Raw genomic sequence first — 18922 nt, forward strand, 5'->3', positions numbered from 1 at the left:
TCGAGAATACTACCAATGTACAGCAGTCTGCCACCTGCTTTACTTAAGACTCAGCCTGTGTGATCATTTCATTCCATATCCCAACAAACGGTTAAGACCAAGTATTCATATGAGTTGCCAGACTCCAATCGTGACTTGCCAATACTGGATATTATGTGTTTTTTATTTTGAAGTGCACAATTTCACATTTCTGGACATTTAAGCAAGTTGCCAATCTATGCATCGCTCTGAAATCTTACCAGTATCTGACAATATTTGAGCAGTTTTTTCTTCAGATATCACTTCATTGTATATAACTGTACCATCTGGAAAAAGTCTGAGGTTATTGCTAATATTGTTTGCCAGGTCATTATATATAGCATTAATTGGGTTGTAGATCACTTATGTAAATTCTTCCACAAAGTATTACTCATTTCTTTTCGTTTTTAGGTACATTCTGAACAGAGGTCGCATTTAAGTCAGCATGTTGCAGGGATTAAACACCAGCCAAATTTGAAAAATAAAACAAGCTTGAAACAAATGTTTGTAACTAAACCAAATGCAACAAACAAAAAACGAATTTCAGTTTGACCTGTGTCGAGCCATTGTTGCAGAAAACATACCATTCTATGCACTTGAAAATAGCCAGTTCAAAAGTTTTCTGGAGAAATACTGTCACTACAGCATTCCATCAGAATCCACACTGAGAAAGAACTATTTAGATACTTCATACGAAAATACATTGTGCAGGATAAGGGAAGATATAGATGATTCATACATGTGGATCTCTGTTGATGAGGCAACTGACAGACAAGGTCAATATGTGGCTAATTTGATTGTTAGAAAGTTAGATCCTGACACTCGCTCTGCACCTCGTCTGATATGCAGCAAGGAGCTAAAAAGACTAACCAGGAAACAACTGCTCACTTTGTTAATAAAGCCCTCAAATTACTTTTCCCCAACAGTCTAGATGAAAACAAAATACTTGTAATCAACACTGATGCAGCTGCATACATGATTGTTGCTAAAAATGTAAATGTTGTGCGACTAGGGCCTCCCATCAGGTAGACTGTTCGCCGGGTGCAAGTCTTTCGATTTGATGCCACTTCGGCGACTTGCGCGTTGATGGGGATGAAAGGATGATGATTGGGACAACACAACACCCAGTCCCTGAGTGGAGAAAATCTCCAACCCAGCCGGGAATCGAACCCGGGCCCTTAGGATTGACATTCTGTCACGCTGACCACTCAGCTACCGGGGGCGGACATTGTTGCTGTTAAATTGTTGAAAGTATTTTACATAGTCTTGCTCCATATCACATTTCTTGCCCATGCCATGAGTTGTGAAGCTGAGATGATACGTCTCGAATTTCCACATGTACATGAGCTAGTTTCAACCATCAAAAAGGTTTTTATTAAGGCACCTACAAGAAGTCAGTTATTTCAAGAGGAACTTCCCAACATACCATTTCCACCAAAACCCATACTTACTCACTAGGGAACGTGGCTACAGACCATGGAATATAACAGCGAGCATTACTTCAGCTAAAGGACCCAACAATTTCCAACGACATTGCATACATAAAATCTCATTATGCGTTTTTGGTCCCTATTATTAAAGCTCTAGAGTGTTCAGGGGAACCAGTCTACACGCAACTGCAATTGATAGAAGAGGTGACAGAAAAAAATCAGCTTGGTCCCAGGTTCTCATGGTATGAAAGTAGTGAGAAACTAATGACAGTGCTTAAAAAAAGAGGGACCAACCACCCTGACATCTTATCAGGTATATCAACAGAACATGAGTGTGCGGTCCCATTGTGCCTAATACCATCATTTAAATAAGCTCCATCATTTAAATATGCGTATGATGATCAGTACTGTATCTCAGTCTCTCTGTTCAACATCAAAATACATACAGGACATATCTACTAACATATTATTGACACTTTCAGAGAGGCCATTCATCTGTGGATAGTAGGTGGTTGTCATTTTGTGGGTGATGATGCAATGTAAAATTATCTCTGATACTAGTCTCTACTGCAAAACTTTTCCATGATTACAGATCATCACACTTCAAAATGATGTCTTCTAGAAGGAAAATTTGCAATTTTCAGAGTTTTGGCAGTTGGAATAGCTTAGTTGACAACATGACAAGTGAGGTAGTCAGTGCGGACTATTATCTGATTCCTGTTTGTTGGCTTTAGGAATCTCTCCAAGAGGTTGATTCCAATCAAGTTAAATGGCACTGCTGTGGCATCAGATGCTCCACAGGTAACTGTGTCATGTGCTTTCGTCACTGGCATTGCTTACAGCGACTCACAGTGTAATGGATTGTGTGACCTGTATCTGGTCATGTCTACAGTCTTCAAGAATCGCAGGTGACCAATGTTGAAGCATAATGGAAATACTAATGGATAGCTGACTGTAGATGAACTGGGATGATGAGCAACTTTTTTTATCCCACTGGATCTTAGTTCCTCTTATATCATGTTTCATTTATTAACTGGACTTCTTTGGTTGGTTCCTCTCTCTTCAGTGCTGCTATGGTTTTAGCAATGTCATTTAATGCAGTGATGGACTGTGATTTCATCCACAGTGCTATGTTCCACTAATGGATTCCTTGAAAGGCATCTGGTATCCTTGTGTTTGTGTCTATTTTTGTAAATCACTTTGACATCATACTCAAAGCAAGCCTCAGTGCCCATCTTGCCAGACAACACAACGGATCCTTCAGGTTAATCAACCAGCTTAGAGAATGGTGATCCACTGCAACAGTGGAAGGTTTGCCAAATAAATAAGGCCAGAACTTTTTGATAGCCCAAAAACTTGCAAGGAACTCATTCTCGATGGTAAGTAATTCATCTCCGACTTTGAGAGTACTCTGGAAGCATATCTATCACCTTTTCAGGGTCTTCCTGAACTTCTACTTGAACTGCGCCTATCCCATAACTGCTAGCATCTGTGTGATGCTGTGTATCAGCATTCTTGTCACATAATGCTAGGAATGCATAAGATGTTAGCACCCCTTTAAGGACAATGGAAGACCTTTATTGCACCTTGTCCCAGAAAAATTTGTAGTCTCCTTGCAGTAGCTTTTGCAAAGCATGTGCCCTGGTAAAGAAACCCTTTATGAATCACCGGTACTACAAGCATATTCCAAGAAAACTTCTCACGTAATAAATGTGATCAATAATCAGGAAATCTGCGACTGCTCTTCTTTTCTCTGGATCAGGATGGACACTATTGCCGTTAACTAGGTGCTACAAGATTTTTATTTCTTGGGTACCAAAGAGGCACTTTTTTTGGATTCAGAAAGGAGCCTGTAGTCTGAATACTTCAACATAACTGTCAGGAGGGATTAGATGTTCTTAAAATGTTTTCTAGAAAACAATAATGTCATCCAGGTAGCAAAGATGTGCCATCCATTGAAGGTGTCAAAGAAGGTTGTCCATCATATGCTTGAAGGTAGCTAGGGCATTACACAATGCAAAAGGCAAAACTTTGAACTCTCAAAGGCCATCATGTGTTATGAAGGCAGTCTTTTCTCGGTCAACTTCGTCAACCTTTATTTGCCAGCAGCTTATCTCCATCTCCAAAGTTGAAAAATACTTTGCTTCTTTCAAGAGGTTTAGTGTACCAGTGCAAAGCCTTGGTAATCTGCCTTTATCCATGATTCTGTTTAAGTCACTGATATCTGATGCAGAAATGCCATGTGCCTTCCTTCTTCATACGGACTACAGAGGTGGACCAAGAGTCTCTGAGGTTCAACAATGTCATTTTGCAGCATTTTCTCCACTTCCTTCTGAATTACTCATTATTCAGCCGGTGACACCTTATCTGAGGGCTGGATAATTGTTGGGTAATCCCTAGTATTGATATGGAGATTTACCATGGGCCACTTGCACTGTGTTCTCTCTGTTCTGGATTTGGAAGTATCAGACTGGCACAGTAAGGTCAGATCCTACTGGGAGTTTCACAGTAGCTTCCTCCACATGTTGTATGCAGTGGTATCAAAGTATGATTCTTTGTTGATGACTGTGAGCTACAGGGTGTTTCAAAAATGACCGGTATATTTGAAACGGCAATAAAAACTAAACGAGCAGCGATAGAAATACACCGTTTGTTGCAATATGCTTGGGACAACAGTACATTTTCAGGCGGACAAACTTTCGAAATTACAGTAGTTACAATTTTCAACAACAGATGGCGCTGCAAGTGATGTGAAAGATATAGAAGACAACGCAGTCTGTGGGTGCGCCATTCTGTACGTCGTCTTTCTGCTGTAAGCGTGTGCTGTTCACAATGTGCAAGTGTGCTGTAGACAACATGGTTTATTCCTTAGAACAGAGGATTTTTCTGGTGTTGGAATTCCACCGCCTAGAACACAGTGTTGTTGCAACAAGACGAAGTTTTCAACGGAGGTTTAATGTAACCAAAGGACCGAAAAGCGATACAATAAAGGATCTGTTTGAAAAATTTCAACGGACTGGGAAGGGGGCGGATGAACGTGCTGGAAAGGTAGGGCGACCGCGTACGGCAACCACAGAGGGCAACGCGCAGCTAGTGCAGCAGGTGATCCAACAGCGGCCTCGGGTTTCCGTTCGCCGTGTTGCAGCTGCGGTCCAAATGACGCCAACGTCCACGTATCGTCTCATTCGCCAGAGTTGACACCTCTATCCATACAAAATTCAAACGCGGCAACCCCTCAGCGCCGCTACCATTGCTGCACAAGAGACATTCGCTAACGATATAGTGCACAGGATTGATGACGGCGATATGCATGTGGGCAGCATTTGGTTTACTGACGAAGCTTATTTTTACCTGGACGGCTTCGTCAATAAACAGAACTGGCGCATATGGGGAACCGAAAAGCCCCATGTTGCAGTCCCATCGTCCCTGCATCCTCAAAAAGTACTGGTCTGGGCCGCCATTTCTTCCAAAGGAATCATTGGCCCATTTTTCAGATCCGAAACGATTACTGCATCATGCTATCTGGACATTCTTCGTGAATTTGTGGCGGTACAAACTGCCTTAGACGACACTGCGAACACCTCGTGGTTTATGCAAGATGGTGCCCGGCCACATCCCACGGCCGACGTCTTTAATTTCCTGAATGAATATTTCGATGATCATGTGATTGCTTTGGGCTATCCGAAATATACAGGAGGCGGCGTGCATTGGCCTCCCTATTCGCCAGACATGAACCCCTGTGACTTCTTTCTGTGGGGACACTTGAAAGACCAGGTGTACCGCCAGAATCCAGAAACAATTGAACAGCTGAAGCAGTACATCTCATCTGCATGTGAAGCCATTCCGCCAGACACATTGTCAAAGGTTTCGGGTAATTTCATTCAGAGACTACGCCATATTATTGCTACGCATTGTGGATATGTGGAAAATATCGTACTACAGAGTTTCCCAGACCGCAGCGCCAGCTGTTGTTGAAAATTGTAACTACTGTAATTTCGAAAGTTTGTCTGCCTGAAAATGTACTGTTGTCCCAAGCATATTGCAACAAACGGTGTATTTCTATCGCTGCTCGTTTAGTTTTTATTGCCGTTTCAAATATACCGGTCATTTTTGAAACACCCTGTATCTATCCTGTGCTGGTTTGGCTGTTCCTATGCACATATCTTCAGGTACAAGGTGTGGCTGCTCATAACCATTAGTGACTCAAAGTTTTCCTTGATCATTTGCAATGCTTATAATCATCACTGGAATGCAGGTTTCTCTTGTGAGCCTTAGTAGCTTTTTGCAACTGACATAAGAACGACAGTTTAAATGAGCATCTAGACTGGTGAATAGAACTTGTTTCATTGATGATGGCAAGATGAGAAGATCTTCAATGGCAAACTAAAGTCCCATCTGAGAATACTATTATGACTGCATTCTGTTAAAATGACAAATTCAAAGAGCTGTGTTCTGTCATTCTCAGTTATTCTTCCAATACACTTTCGTATCAAGTGGATGTATTTCCCATTTACAACCTTCAGCACAATCACTTTCATATTTGAATATAGTCATCTCTCCCTGGCCGTGATAAAATGTTCGACATTTATAGAAAAAGAAGTCCGTGAGTCAGTAAGTAATCTAACAGGTTGGCTGTCAATTTTGACAATGATGAGATTTCTTGTCATCTTAGTAACTGTCATCCATGGAGGAATTTCACCTGTGGTTGATTCAGCTCTACAGATAATCATTTCACTTAGTTTTCCTGAATTGGACAGCTAGGCAAGAGGCTGATATTTCTGTATGGTGGAAGGTAATGGCTTTGGCATGGGGGGAAGTGATCTTATAAAGGGTAGGACAATGGACTTCATTCCACATGTTGACTACAATTGACTGCTTTTGATTGCCATCAATAGGACTGTCATGATGGTCGATGTCTTGCAACGTATGTGTAATAGACATTGACCAAAGATCTTCTTTTTCCACAGTAGCATACAATGTGTCCAGAGTGTCCACAAAGGAGAGATACCTGTGTGTTGTCCTCTGTCTTGCAAATGTTGAATCTTCCGTAGGGCATTGTACTTGACGGAGGAGTTGGTTATAATTCCATACGTCGAACGCTGGATTATTGTGTGACAGATGTCTCAGTTGGCCAAGCTCATTCTTATTGGCGCATTTATCTGGTGACGGAGATTATTACTAAAGATCGATACACCTTTTCTTCAAGAGTATCTGTTACCGTCCAATGTACAAGGTTGACTTTTGTGGCTGCTATCTCTTGTGTATTCAGTCTGACAGTTCTGGCTGCTGTAAACTGACGTATCTCTTCTCTCACTAAACAGCACATGAGAGAGGAGAGGCTGTGATGGTTTTCCACAACTGTCAGAGGGACCATGTTCAGAAGTCAACCATACCTCTTTCATACGAATATCTTCTGTTGCATTTCCTTGATGCGCAGGCATCGCTTTATGAATTCCTCTATTGTTATGGCATCGTTTACTAAAAGAGCTGTCTTCTTTGGCTTCTTTCATAAAGTGTGCGATTTTCTCAGCTTCTGTCATTTACAGATTTACAATGTTGTATAGAGCCAAAATATTCTGTAAGTAGGACTGTGTCATTTGTCCATAATGATGGGCCTGGTTCTTCGATGGTTTTACACCAAGCAACTTGCTGCTGACCGTCAAACTGTTTTTTTCCTAGTCCTAGGATTTGTCCTGGTTATTCAGCTTCTCTTCATAGCTTTTGAATCACTACTGAGCTCTGCTGTCAACTTAGAAGTACACATTTTCCAAACACATTATGTCATCCTACTTGTCGTAATTGGTGACTAGGTCACATCCTTTCAGCCTATTGTCAGCTCCCAACCAGCATTTCCAGAAGACACTTATGGATGCCAATGTGCAGCTGACATACTGTTGTTTTGGAATCCATTGGTCTGCTGAAAATACAGACCTCAGGAACGATGTATTGTTTGTATTCTGGTCCCTGTCTGTATAGGCAGTGGCTTTTGCATTGCTTAACTGGCACCACAGTACTTTGGTTACCCTGCATCTCCACCAAACTTAAGTTGTAACAACAACCAAATCCAAATCCACAGTTGGGGTCATAAATTAAGCACAGCATGTATCACTGAAAGCTTGTTTGTTATGGATGCCAATATACAGACAGAACAGAACTGTCTCCTGGATAAAGTGTGCTGCTATTTGTACAAATGTTGAATATTACAGAAGATGAAAACATTATAAACATAAGAAATTTTGAGAAACTTCTAAGAATCATAAACACATAATAACACACTTCTGCTGGAGATCAGATCCAGAAAGGCAACCTGCAGTGTGCTAGCCAGCGATGCTACCGTATTTACTAGAATCTAAGCCGCACTCGAATCTAAGCCGCACCTGAAAAATGAGACTCGAAATAAAGGAAAAAAAAAAAAAATCCCGAATCTAAGCCGCACGTGAAATTTGAGACTAGAAATTCAAGGGGAGAGAAAAGTTTTAGGCCGCACCTCCAAATCGAAACAAAGTTGGTCCATTGTAATACGAGACACAATTTAGGTCGAATGAATGACGATACAGCTACAGTAGTTTGGTTCGAGTCGTAAGCTTAGCAGTTAAGGTTTACCAGGTAGCCATTGCTATGCGTCAGGCGCACCGTCCGTATTTATACGGGTACCCTTCCTTTTTCATGTGCTTCATCTGGTTTGAATCGATTTCTTATTTTGCTTTGATCTGATAAGTGCCGTTTTCTTTGTTATAGGTGTTTACGTCACTCTAAGCTGAAAATGCATTACTGTACTGTGTCGTGCATTGTTTGTCGCATTCTGATAGTGCGTGTTTACGGCATGTCGCCGCTCGCGGCACGGCTTGTAGTGGTGGACAGGAAATCGCGTATCTGTTAGAAATCACAGTGATTGAGAAGTCACAGATATCACAATAACAACTTTACAAAATCTAACTGCGATTTCAGTCACAGTTAGCAGTCGCAAGTAGCATTTCTCATTCAACGCCGTGAGCCATCTGTTGGCCGAATTCCGTACTGCTTTCTGCGATTTCAGTGACAAATCGCGGCTAGAAGTCGCAAGTAGCAACTAAAAAGCGCAGTTAACAGTGCCATCTGTTGGCCAAAGTTCGTACTACGCTCATCTCCGCGACACGCTATCGAGTCTAACTGCGATTTCCGTGACGAGTCGCAAGTAGCAACTAAAAAGTGCAGTTAGCAGTGCCATCTGTTGAGCAAAGTTGATACTATGCTATTCGCTACCGAGTCAAACTGCGATTTCTGTGACAAATCGCAACTAAGAGTCGCAAGTAGCAACTAAAAAGCGCAGTTAACATTCTTTTCCTAGTGCCATCTGTTGACCGACGTACGTACTTCGTTACGAGAGCCTTGTGCCTCACGAGATCGACGTGCTGTGTGTAACACTGAATATGAAGGGCTTATTTCAATAGTGGTACAAGTCCACTTTCGTTCATTTTGAGATACAGACTCGTAAAGTTAAATGAGTGCTGAAAAATCTGCAGTTGAGATACCAGAAATATTCAAGCATATGGCTTCTTGCTAGAGATGAACCTTTATTTATGTTTGTTTGGATCATTAATTGCAGAAGCATTATAGACAAAAAAGTGGAGGTAATGGACTTGTACCACTATTGAAATAAGCCCTTCATATTATATGGCGACATGCACATTCAGCATCAGTTATGGTTGGTCAAACACAGCTGTGACTCTGAATGTATTATATTAATAAGAAGCAACATTGCCTTTTTCTCCTGAAAATATCAAGTAACGTAACAAATGTGTTTGATTCTGCTTCCAATATGACAGTTTTGGTTAATACTCCACATGCCTACAGGACTTTGCAATGTTAACACAGCAGAACTCAGACACCTGTGTAAGTGTAGTGAAATAAAAACAGTATTATTGTGTCATATGAATGCCTCACTTTTGTTCCGACACAGTTCAAGACTCGGGAGAAAAGTTTTACACCTGGTGTTCTACATGGCAACTTCACACACAAGAACTTTTTGCCGACACTACTACCACCTACATAAGTAAGCTTTTCCTGTGTTACTTTCAAGTAATGCACTTAAGCTATTCCTGATTTAACTGGAAGATCTGTACTTCCCCACTTTCATAACAACAGCCTCAAAATGCATATTGTAGACTTCGGGATATGTTACAGGTCGGGTATATGACGGCTTAACATGTGGAAAATGAGATTTTCATTATTCGCTCACTGTATTTAACATTTATTATTCCTTTAAAATCGCACAACAACTTCAATAAAACACAGTTTAATCACTCATCTTACTTCGCAATAATGTCACTTTTAAACTGCAAATCCTCTAAGAGCTCTCTTGAATCTTCACGAGTCCCTCCCAACAGCCTTGATGTGGATAGATACGTACAGCAACCAGAACTGTCTCTGCAAAATCACAAGAATTATTAAACAATTTTTGCTGTCACTAATTACAAGCAATATAATTGACAGAGTAGATTGCTAATATTTGCTGTAATGAAAGCCACTCAATGGGGTATATTTCACATTTGCAAGAATGATCTCACTTAAGTGATTAAGTCCATCGAAACACTTAGAAACTAACCTCTCGTCTGACGAAAACGGTATAAAGACGCAGTGGCAATTTCTCCAGATCTGCTGACAATGATATTTTGAGTTATCACTTTACTGAGTGACTGAAATGTAGTTCGGGTACCTGAGAACATAACAATATGTTAGAATTCATTTTCTAAACACGAACTATTACGGTACTGTATGGCTACTTACATATTAATTACACTATTAATATTTTCACAGTTGTTTCTTTAATACAAGATTAAAGCCAACGGAAGAACAAACGTAAAACATACTTACCAATGACAAGTTTGTTGAGATGCAATTTTCTGTGTGGACAGATGTAGCTTTTTCATACGGTGGTAAGTCGCAGAAGTCACAGAAATCGCGGAAGTAGCAGAAGTCACAGAAATCGCGGAAGTAGCAGAAGTCACAGAAATCGCGGAAGTAGCAGAAGTCACAGAAATCGCGGAAGTAGCAGGAGTCACAGAAATCGCGGAAGTAGCAGGAGTCACAGAAATAGCAGTGGGGGAGGGATACGCGACTTAGGTTCCTTAACTGCGACAAATCACAGTTAAGAATAACAGATACTGAAAAGTAGCATTCACATAAATCACTGATATCGGAAAATCGCAGTTTAGCCCAACACTAACGGCTTGCTTTTGTGCACGCTACCGCCGCTTACAATTAAAAAAAAAAGAGGAATCGTCTCATTAGCGAAACAATGGCAAGAGACTGCTATTTGTTGTTACTTACACTGCTGCTTTCTTTGATAATGATCAACAAGAACCAAATAATAGACTGCGTATGATGAACATGTTCTGAACGAGAGTTAGGCGAAAATTTTTCTCCGTTTGAAAATCTTTGCGGTCACTTCTTTAGTACATCAAATTCTGCACAGAAATTAGTCATCCTAGATTTAAAAATCTAGTCAATTGCCGTGCTTCATTTCTGACTGTATCACTATTAGGCATAAGAATAATACGAATATAAACATGACACGATATGTATATTCTTCCGCGTTTGCTGTTGTCTCACTCTAGTTTCGTAGTTTATTAGGCAGACAGGATTTAAATGAGATAGCAGCAAACACGAAAGAATACATGGCAAAATGTTTATATTCGTATTCTTTCTTATGGTGAAGAGAATACTGCATGTGATTCACATTTCGTCAGGTTCCTATTAACAACCATCTCTTCTCACAGGTAGGAAAAAATTCAGAACGTAGAGTTGGCCATATTGACAAACATCCCAAACAGTCTTGCCAGTCGGATTTTCGTAGTACATTGAAATTCTGCTACATTCGAAGATGAACAATACGGAATTTGTATTTACTTCGTTGGATAATGTATGAAAATGCAGTGGTCGAAACTCAGGGCGGAGAAAAAAAGCTTGTCTTCCACCTTTTTTTTTTTTAATTTATTTACTGACGCAGAGGTTTTGGCGCCAGTATTTATCTTTGTGCCTACAAAGCATGCCTGTGTAGCGCTACATATATTCGACGGCATACTACCAACATATTTCAGAACTTCCGCTTGCTTTGCACTAGATTCTAAGCCGGAGGCGGTTTTTTGGATTACAAAAACCGGAAAAAAAGTGCAGCTTAGATTCGAGTACATACGGTAACCATTACTCCGCATTGCTTCCAGCACAGCTCACTGCAATATTCCAGTTATTTAATGCCTCAATTTTGATAAAGGTAATATTGATTATTGTAACAATTGTTGTCCCTAGTTGGTATACAGTTGCCGACTTTCTTGCCTTTTCCTCCAGCACTCTTCCAGGTAGTCCTGTCTGCGTTGTCCCCTGCCGAATTTATCTACCTTCTTTAACATGTTAGTTGATCTGTATCGGTTTCCATTGTCCACAATGTGCCCTTTATGCATGTAACATTAGTTTGTTCTTTGCAGTAAACTCCTAGAATGTTTCAACATGTATCTTGAATGTTTCTCAAAATTACGAAATTATTGCCACATCATTAGCAAAGGCTAGCTAGGCCTTTCAACTATGATTCCATTTCTCATTACCAAATATCATGAACTTCCTCCTCTACTTCTTGATCTCCTTCTGGAATATGGCACTGGGCAGCAGCAGTTATTCTTATATTATGCCTATCATCATGTCCTGTGAATCTAATTGTACACATTTCATAAATCAACTAATACAGTTACAAAGTTCTTGACACTGTGACAGTGAATAAATTTAGTAGAAATACATTTTTTTAATAGTGTAAATTTGAGAATTGCAATGGTTAATCCCAACATTATTTCTATTTGTGTACTTACAGGTAATACTACACAAACATATCACATCATCATGGCACTTTAATGAACCACAGCTTATACTGACCTTGGCGTTGATAGCTGCACCATTTTCAGACAGTGCTTGCACCACATTTTCTACTCCCCACATGTGCAGAGGGGGCTGCTCATTTTGTGCTCCTTCACCACCTCCTCCACCTGGTCCTAGTTCTCTTGAAGCATTGCTATCACATCCACTAAGAAGAATGAACAGTGAATCAGCTTTATGCTTTGTATAAATGTAAAAGATAGTCCAACTATTTCTTAGACTGTATTCTGATCTGCCAGATACTACACAAAAAAAATTCCAAAATTAATAGTTTTTGAAACTATGACCTGCAATGGATACAAAATGAACATGAAAGGAGAGGAAACTTTGTTCCAAAAATACATTTAATAAGCCATAGATTACTTTCAAATTTTGGAAATTTAATTACAACATGGTTAGACTGCTACCACTTTGAGCAAAATGGGGAACAGAGAGGGAAAGCAAGCTACAGATGGGACAGAAGAAGAGTGCTTTCTGGCAGAGTACACAGGAACTAGATGGAGGTGTGATGAGACTGCTAGACACAGAGTCACGAGGCTGTGTCATAGAGAGGTGGGGAGGGGGAGGGGGAAGGAGAGGAGCAAGGAAAGGGAAAGACATTGGCAGAAGACAGCACACAGCGAGGGTGAAGGGACATGAATAGAGTGGAGGTGATAGGATAGAAATGGTGGGAACTGATGGGTGGGAACAGGAGGTTACTTTACGTTGAGGCCAGGACAATTTCTGGAGCAGAGAATGTGTTGTAAGGGCAACTTCCATCTGCACAGTTCAGAAAAGCTGGTGGTGGAGGGGAGGATCCAGAATGCAGATACTCTGGGGTCATCTAGTCCCTGCACACCCCACCAGGCAGCACTTTTCTTGCTCCCCACTCATACCCTGCTATCCCTACCCCTCCCATTCCCCATTCCAGGTTGGTACTTTAATTCAACGCCATAGTTGCACTCCTATCCAAGTTTCTGGAGATGGCAATTGCGTGCATGAGGTGTGCTTGCTTTGATGAATGTATGTGTGTGTGTTTACTTTTCTGAAGACTGTTTTGGCCAAAAGCTAAATGTGTAAAGTCTTTTCGTTGTGCCTATCTGCAACTCAGTGTGTCAACGTTACAGCGAGTAGCAATTTATCCTTTTCCAAATATTGTTGATATTCCATTCAGAGTTTCCACTGTTTAATTACAACATGGGACAGTAGCAAAGCAAAAAGTAAACACTAATTTGTGGGATTCCAGGACTTAATGTCACATTTTCCTTCAAAGTAAATGGAACTATGCTCTGCTTCTCTCAAGCTATAAATAAGAGTCTAGCAAATAAAAAATACACAAGTTTTGAATGGCTACTTTCAAATATGTCTACAACAAACTGTTTGAGTGCATACATCTCCACTGTCAATGCAATGTAATGCTATCATTCCTATCAAAACAATATACCCTGCCAGTTCCACCCCTTGGACAATGTGGTGAGTGATAAGAAGTGGCACATTGACAAGAGTCATTTTTTGCTAGAAGAAGAAAGAAACAAATAGCAATGGGTGTTAATAATGGCTTGACACTATACCAACCCAGTTTCTGTTTTATGCTACAAGACAAAATGAAAAGACTATAATCTGATTTATCATAATTTTTGTTCATGAAAGCAAAATAGTGTAATTTTAATTCAGTTTGATGTGATCTGTCTATAGGGTTGTGGCACTTGGCATGAGAAGGATAACTCCCACAGTAGCTAAAATTACAGCTTTTAGCATCAATCCCATACATAAGTATCAGCAGAAGAGGAGATAATTATAAAAATTATTTACCTTTGCACAAGAAACTCAGATACAGATTCGTTGTCATCATCAATGGAACTGTGATGTAATGTCTGGTAGGAATCTTTTGGTCTTTCAGACAATGAATCAGTGTCTGCTCCATTTCTGTAATAGAGGTTATGAACAGTATTGTCATTAGTTCATAAGCATATAAATAACTGCTCTTTATATAAATGCACATAGCCAGTTTGGGAGTAATTTCAGTTGCTATGTGATAGAAATGAATGTTCAAAAAATTATCTAGCATGTTAATTTGAACAAATGAGGAATACTGGCTTTTAACATCAGGAATTAGTGACCAACATGAGATGCTCTGAGACTGCACCTACTTCAATCAAAATGGTACAATAGAAGCTGTTCTTTTAAATAAAACTGTAAAAGTGTTTTACTTTGCTTACAGTAATGTTTAGTCAATAAGATTAAATGAATCTCACATTCATTTAGCATACAGTCTTATTTAAATACATTTCTAGTTTTCAGTACTGGATTTACATCTATGCCTAACATACAAAGTTTGTTGTCAGCAATCAGTAACTGTTAAAACATACAATTTCAATCTGAGCAATTTAAAATGTTGTGACCAGAGATTTTGTATATAAATTATTACAAAAAATCACTTCATGTGAGGCAAGCTGTATCTTGCTATAGTAAACATTGTCAAATATCAAATAACACTTGCCCGTGAAAGGCAAAGGTCCCGAGTTCGAGTCTCGGTCCGGCACACAGTTTTAAACTGCGAGGAAGTTTCATATCAGTGCACACTCCGCTGCAGAGTGAAAATCTAATTCTGGAAACACTTGCAGTAACTGGTGACTAAAAGATAAATTTCATTGTAAATAATTTAATTAATACAACTCCAACTATGGAAGTGTCAAGTTCTTGTCTTAGGTTAAAATATGAGAGTGGTTTGATAAGTACGGTGAAAAAGCAAAAAGAGATGTTTGTTTTGTTAAGAGCTCAGCTTACTTCTCAACAGTCTCCTTTGAGTGACATACACTTTGTGTTTCAAAGATTTTATTTACTTCCTCTAATAATGGGTGAGATCACCAACAAGTTTAATTTTTTTACATTTATTTTACAATGATTCCTGATCATCAGAACAAAAGGCATGAACGGCAGGTAATATGATTTACCCATGTCTCTATCGTAGACCTCTGCGATGTGAAGTGTCCGGTATGCAGTGACGTCACGGCTGTTAAAACTTTCCAGCCCTGGAACTTTATCAACTTTAGGCCCACATATGAGGGCTACGGTTACCCATCCGTTACCTAGCTGCAGGGTATCACTGTTGCTAATAGTAAAGTTGAGAACTCCACCACAGAACACTAATGGACCATGCAGGATGACTTATGCACCTACATAGTTGGAGGTATTAATAGCAATATTGTCTATTGCTTTATAAACTGTAAGGTGGGCATGCCTTCTTCTTCTCCTATAACATTGTGGCATCTTCTGTGTGAGCGGACTAATGCTGTTGCTCGAGCGGCTGCACGAAGACTGATGCCTTCTTACTAGTTTCATTACTTATAGAAACAAAGCAAAAAAAGATGTTTGTTTCATTAAGAACTCAGCTTACTTCTCAACAGTCTCCTCTGAGTGACTGCAATCCTCCAGCTTTTCCAACCCATTGGAAAAATTGATTCTGTCAAACTCTGCAAAATACTCATGGACTGCAACTAATAACTTCCTTATTTGATGAAAATTTCTTCACACCAAGCCAAAGTTTCATGTTAGGCAAGAGGAAGAAGGCACTTGGTGGTAAGTCTGGTGAGCAGGGAGGATAAGGAACCAATTCAAAGCCCAGTTCATGCACTTTCACCATTTTTATCTCTGGTGTGTGGGATAGTGCATTATCCTGGGAAAAAAGCATTATTCTGCATGTCAACCTTGGTCTTTTTTCAGCCAACACAAATTTCAAATGATCCAACAATGAAGCATAAGGGAGTCTACTTATGGTTCTGTCTTTTTCCAAGTAATCGATGAGGATTATTCCTTGGGAATCCTAAGAAAACAGTGGCCATCGCCTTACTAGCTGAAAAAATGGCCTTGCCTTCATTGGACCATTTCCACCAGCCTTTGTACATTCTTTTGACTGCCGTTTTGACTCTGGTGTATTATGATGGATCCAGGTTTCATCAACAATTACAAATTGGTGCAAAAGGTCTTGTGGATTGTGATTAAACATCATCAAGCATTATGCTGAAATGCTGTGCCAGATTCTCTTTTGATCAACTGTGTGCAGTCAGAAACAGCTTTTTCATAGCCAATACTCCATGCAGGACATTATGCACTACCTCTGTTGAGATGCTTAAAGCCTCAGCAATATCTCAAATTTTTATTTGGCAGCCTTGCATTACCATATCATGGATTTTGTCAATGGTTTCCACTGTGGTGGCCTCAATTGGACAGCTAGAGTGTGCTTCATCTTAGGTGCTTGTCTGAGCACATTTACATTCATTATTCCAGAAGTAAACAGTCTTCAATGATGGTGCAGAGTCCACATGAAATTCATCTAATTCTGTTTTGATTTGTGTGACTGTCCAAACCTTCAAATTAAAATGTTTAGTAACAACAAGAAACTGTTTTCTCTACTTTCAATCACAGTCAACGCACTGACCAATTCAGAAAGATGTCAACAAGGGACTGTATGCTATACGTTTTTGAAATTATTTATACAATCCTTGGAATAATCAAGCTTACCAACCAAAACAGTGCAACAAAAATGTTCCATTTTTTCATGAAAATTTACCATATTTGTCAAACCACACTCTTAACTAGCTTCTTGCATTACAGTATACACTGTAAGCACCAACCTGTAGTCCTAATTTTTGCAACTCATATGTAGCAAAAATTCCTGTATTGTAAAGTGTATCAAGTGATTTTATTGTTTTAATGCTTAATAATTGTGGTTGGTGGTGCATGGCAATCATACAGGAGTGATGTGAATATTGTGGGCTGGAGTTCCATTTATCATTTGTAGAGGATAACTGAATGAGGAACGCAATGAGGCTGTCCCACAGAATGGTATGCTTTCAAGCTGAATTAGATTAGGGTGATTTTAACTAGACAACTGTAAGAACTGGGTTAGGTAACAAGCAATGAGTGAAAGATGAAGAGTTCTTCTTCTACATTTGAGTTTCTAGTATTCAGTAAGTTTGACGTGTTAGTCAAGTAGCAAGGGAAGCACCTCATCCAGCTGTAGGTCAAGGTCAGCTGCAGCAGATTTCTAGGCAGAAACTATGTATAGGTTGGTAACAAAAGACATTGGAAAGAAACGACTGTTGTTGCTAGGTAGTAGCCATGAAAGGGTGTATGCCATACGGTACAAGACAAATTAAGAGCAGGGTACCAAGTCACGAGAATTGGTACACTAAGTGTTAGTCTTAGCCAGATGATTGAGGACATATGAAATTTGTATAAGGATTTTTACAAAGAGGATCAGGTGATCATACAAGGTGGAGTACGGAACCGACTGGCTAAACACAAAATTACAACTTTAGGGGTGACCTGGATAGAATAGGAGTAGTAACTTTACACACAAGTGTGAGTTTTATTGAGGTTCTACAGTGCTATGACCATCCTTTCATCAACACTTCTGCGAGTCTTGTGAACATGGAGTTGAAAAGGTTGCTGCTGACTGAAATGAAATCTCATGAGTGCAGTGCCTGCTGCTACAATTGTAACATAGGAATATGCTACACATCCCCACACCTGAATAAGATCCCTGTGGTTACTGCTGTCGGAGGTATATCTTTTAGGTGAGTCAGGGTTCTGTAAAATAAGTTGTAATAACAGAAGACACACACAAAAAGTTTAAGAATGCACTGAAAAGCAAGGTTAGCTTATTTTGGACTGAGTGACATGGTAGAAGAGCTTCTTGTCCATCTGGAAAATTAAGAGCTCTGAAAAGATAACCTCTGTATCTGAACTCAACATACTGCAGAGTTAGAGGAGTTGAATACAGAAGTTTACATTCTACCATCTTACTTAACAGAACTAATAAGGGAAGAGGAGGCAATATCTGTCACTGACATGCCACGCAGTGGCCAAGCAAAATTACTAACTATAGAAGAAAATCATTAGCTTCATTAGCTTGTTGCACAGGTACTCAGTCACCCAAGATATCTGCAAGAAGAGCTTCTAAGAAAATACAATTTTCTGAACGGAGTTTAAGAAGAATATCCCAACTCACAAAACAATCCAATGGTATGATGAAGCAAAAAGATGGAAGAGCATTCTTAATATCCACAAATAAATGTTTCTGGAGTTAAGTTTTGGGCTAATATATGCAGCACAGGAGTCACAGGCCCTTATTTTTTCCAAGGGACTGGGACTTCTGAACAGTATCTTCAAATCTTATGGGAAGTTGTTTTGGACTAGTCAATACTCCTGTGCTTTAAACTGTGCAAAAAAAGCCTTTTTGGTAGCAAGGGGATCTGTACCACATTGCAGTTCACAAGTTTGTGCATTTTTGGATGACAGTTTTTGAGAGTGGATAGGAAAGCAAGGTCCTCCAAGATCACTGGATCTAACACTGCATGATTTTTCAGTGTGGGAAGTATTGAAACACCATGCTTTCACTACAAAACCATTAAATCTATAGCATTTATGGGACCCAATCAAAGAAGAATTTGAAAACATCTGCTAAAAATGGGAAGTTATGTGACAAGACACATAAATCAATGTTTAAACAATGTGTTAAATGTCTAGGTAACAATTGAGGACAGTTTGAGCAATTTCAATTGGCAAATTACTTTCTACAAACCATTAAA

The 18922-nt window shown here is 39.7% G+C and overlaps 1 protein-coding gene across 1 annotated transcript in view; it reads right to left on the minus strand.

Moving 5' to 3' along the window:
• LOC124545232 (rabankyrin-5-like) overlaps positions 1-18922 on the minus strand; it is a 65631-nt gene that overhangs the window by 19940 nt on the left and 26769 nt on the right. Inside the window, exons 4-5 of the mRNA XM_047124103.1 lie at positions 14142-14255; positions 12351-12498 (exon numbers count right to left, since the gene is read on the minus strand). Coding sequence (XP_046980059.1) covers positions 12351-12498; positions 14142-14255 — 262 coding nt within the window. The remainder of the gene's footprint in view (positions 1-12350; positions 12499-14141; positions 14256-18922) is intronic.

Source organism: Schistocerca americana, chromosome 8 (genome assembly GCF_021461395.2).
Source record: "Schistocerca americana isolate TAMUIC-IGC-003095 chromosome 8, iqSchAmer2.1, whole genome shotgun sequence".
NCBI classification, from domain to species: Eukaryota; Metazoa; Arthropoda; class Insecta; order Orthoptera; family Acrididae; genus Schistocerca; species Schistocerca americana.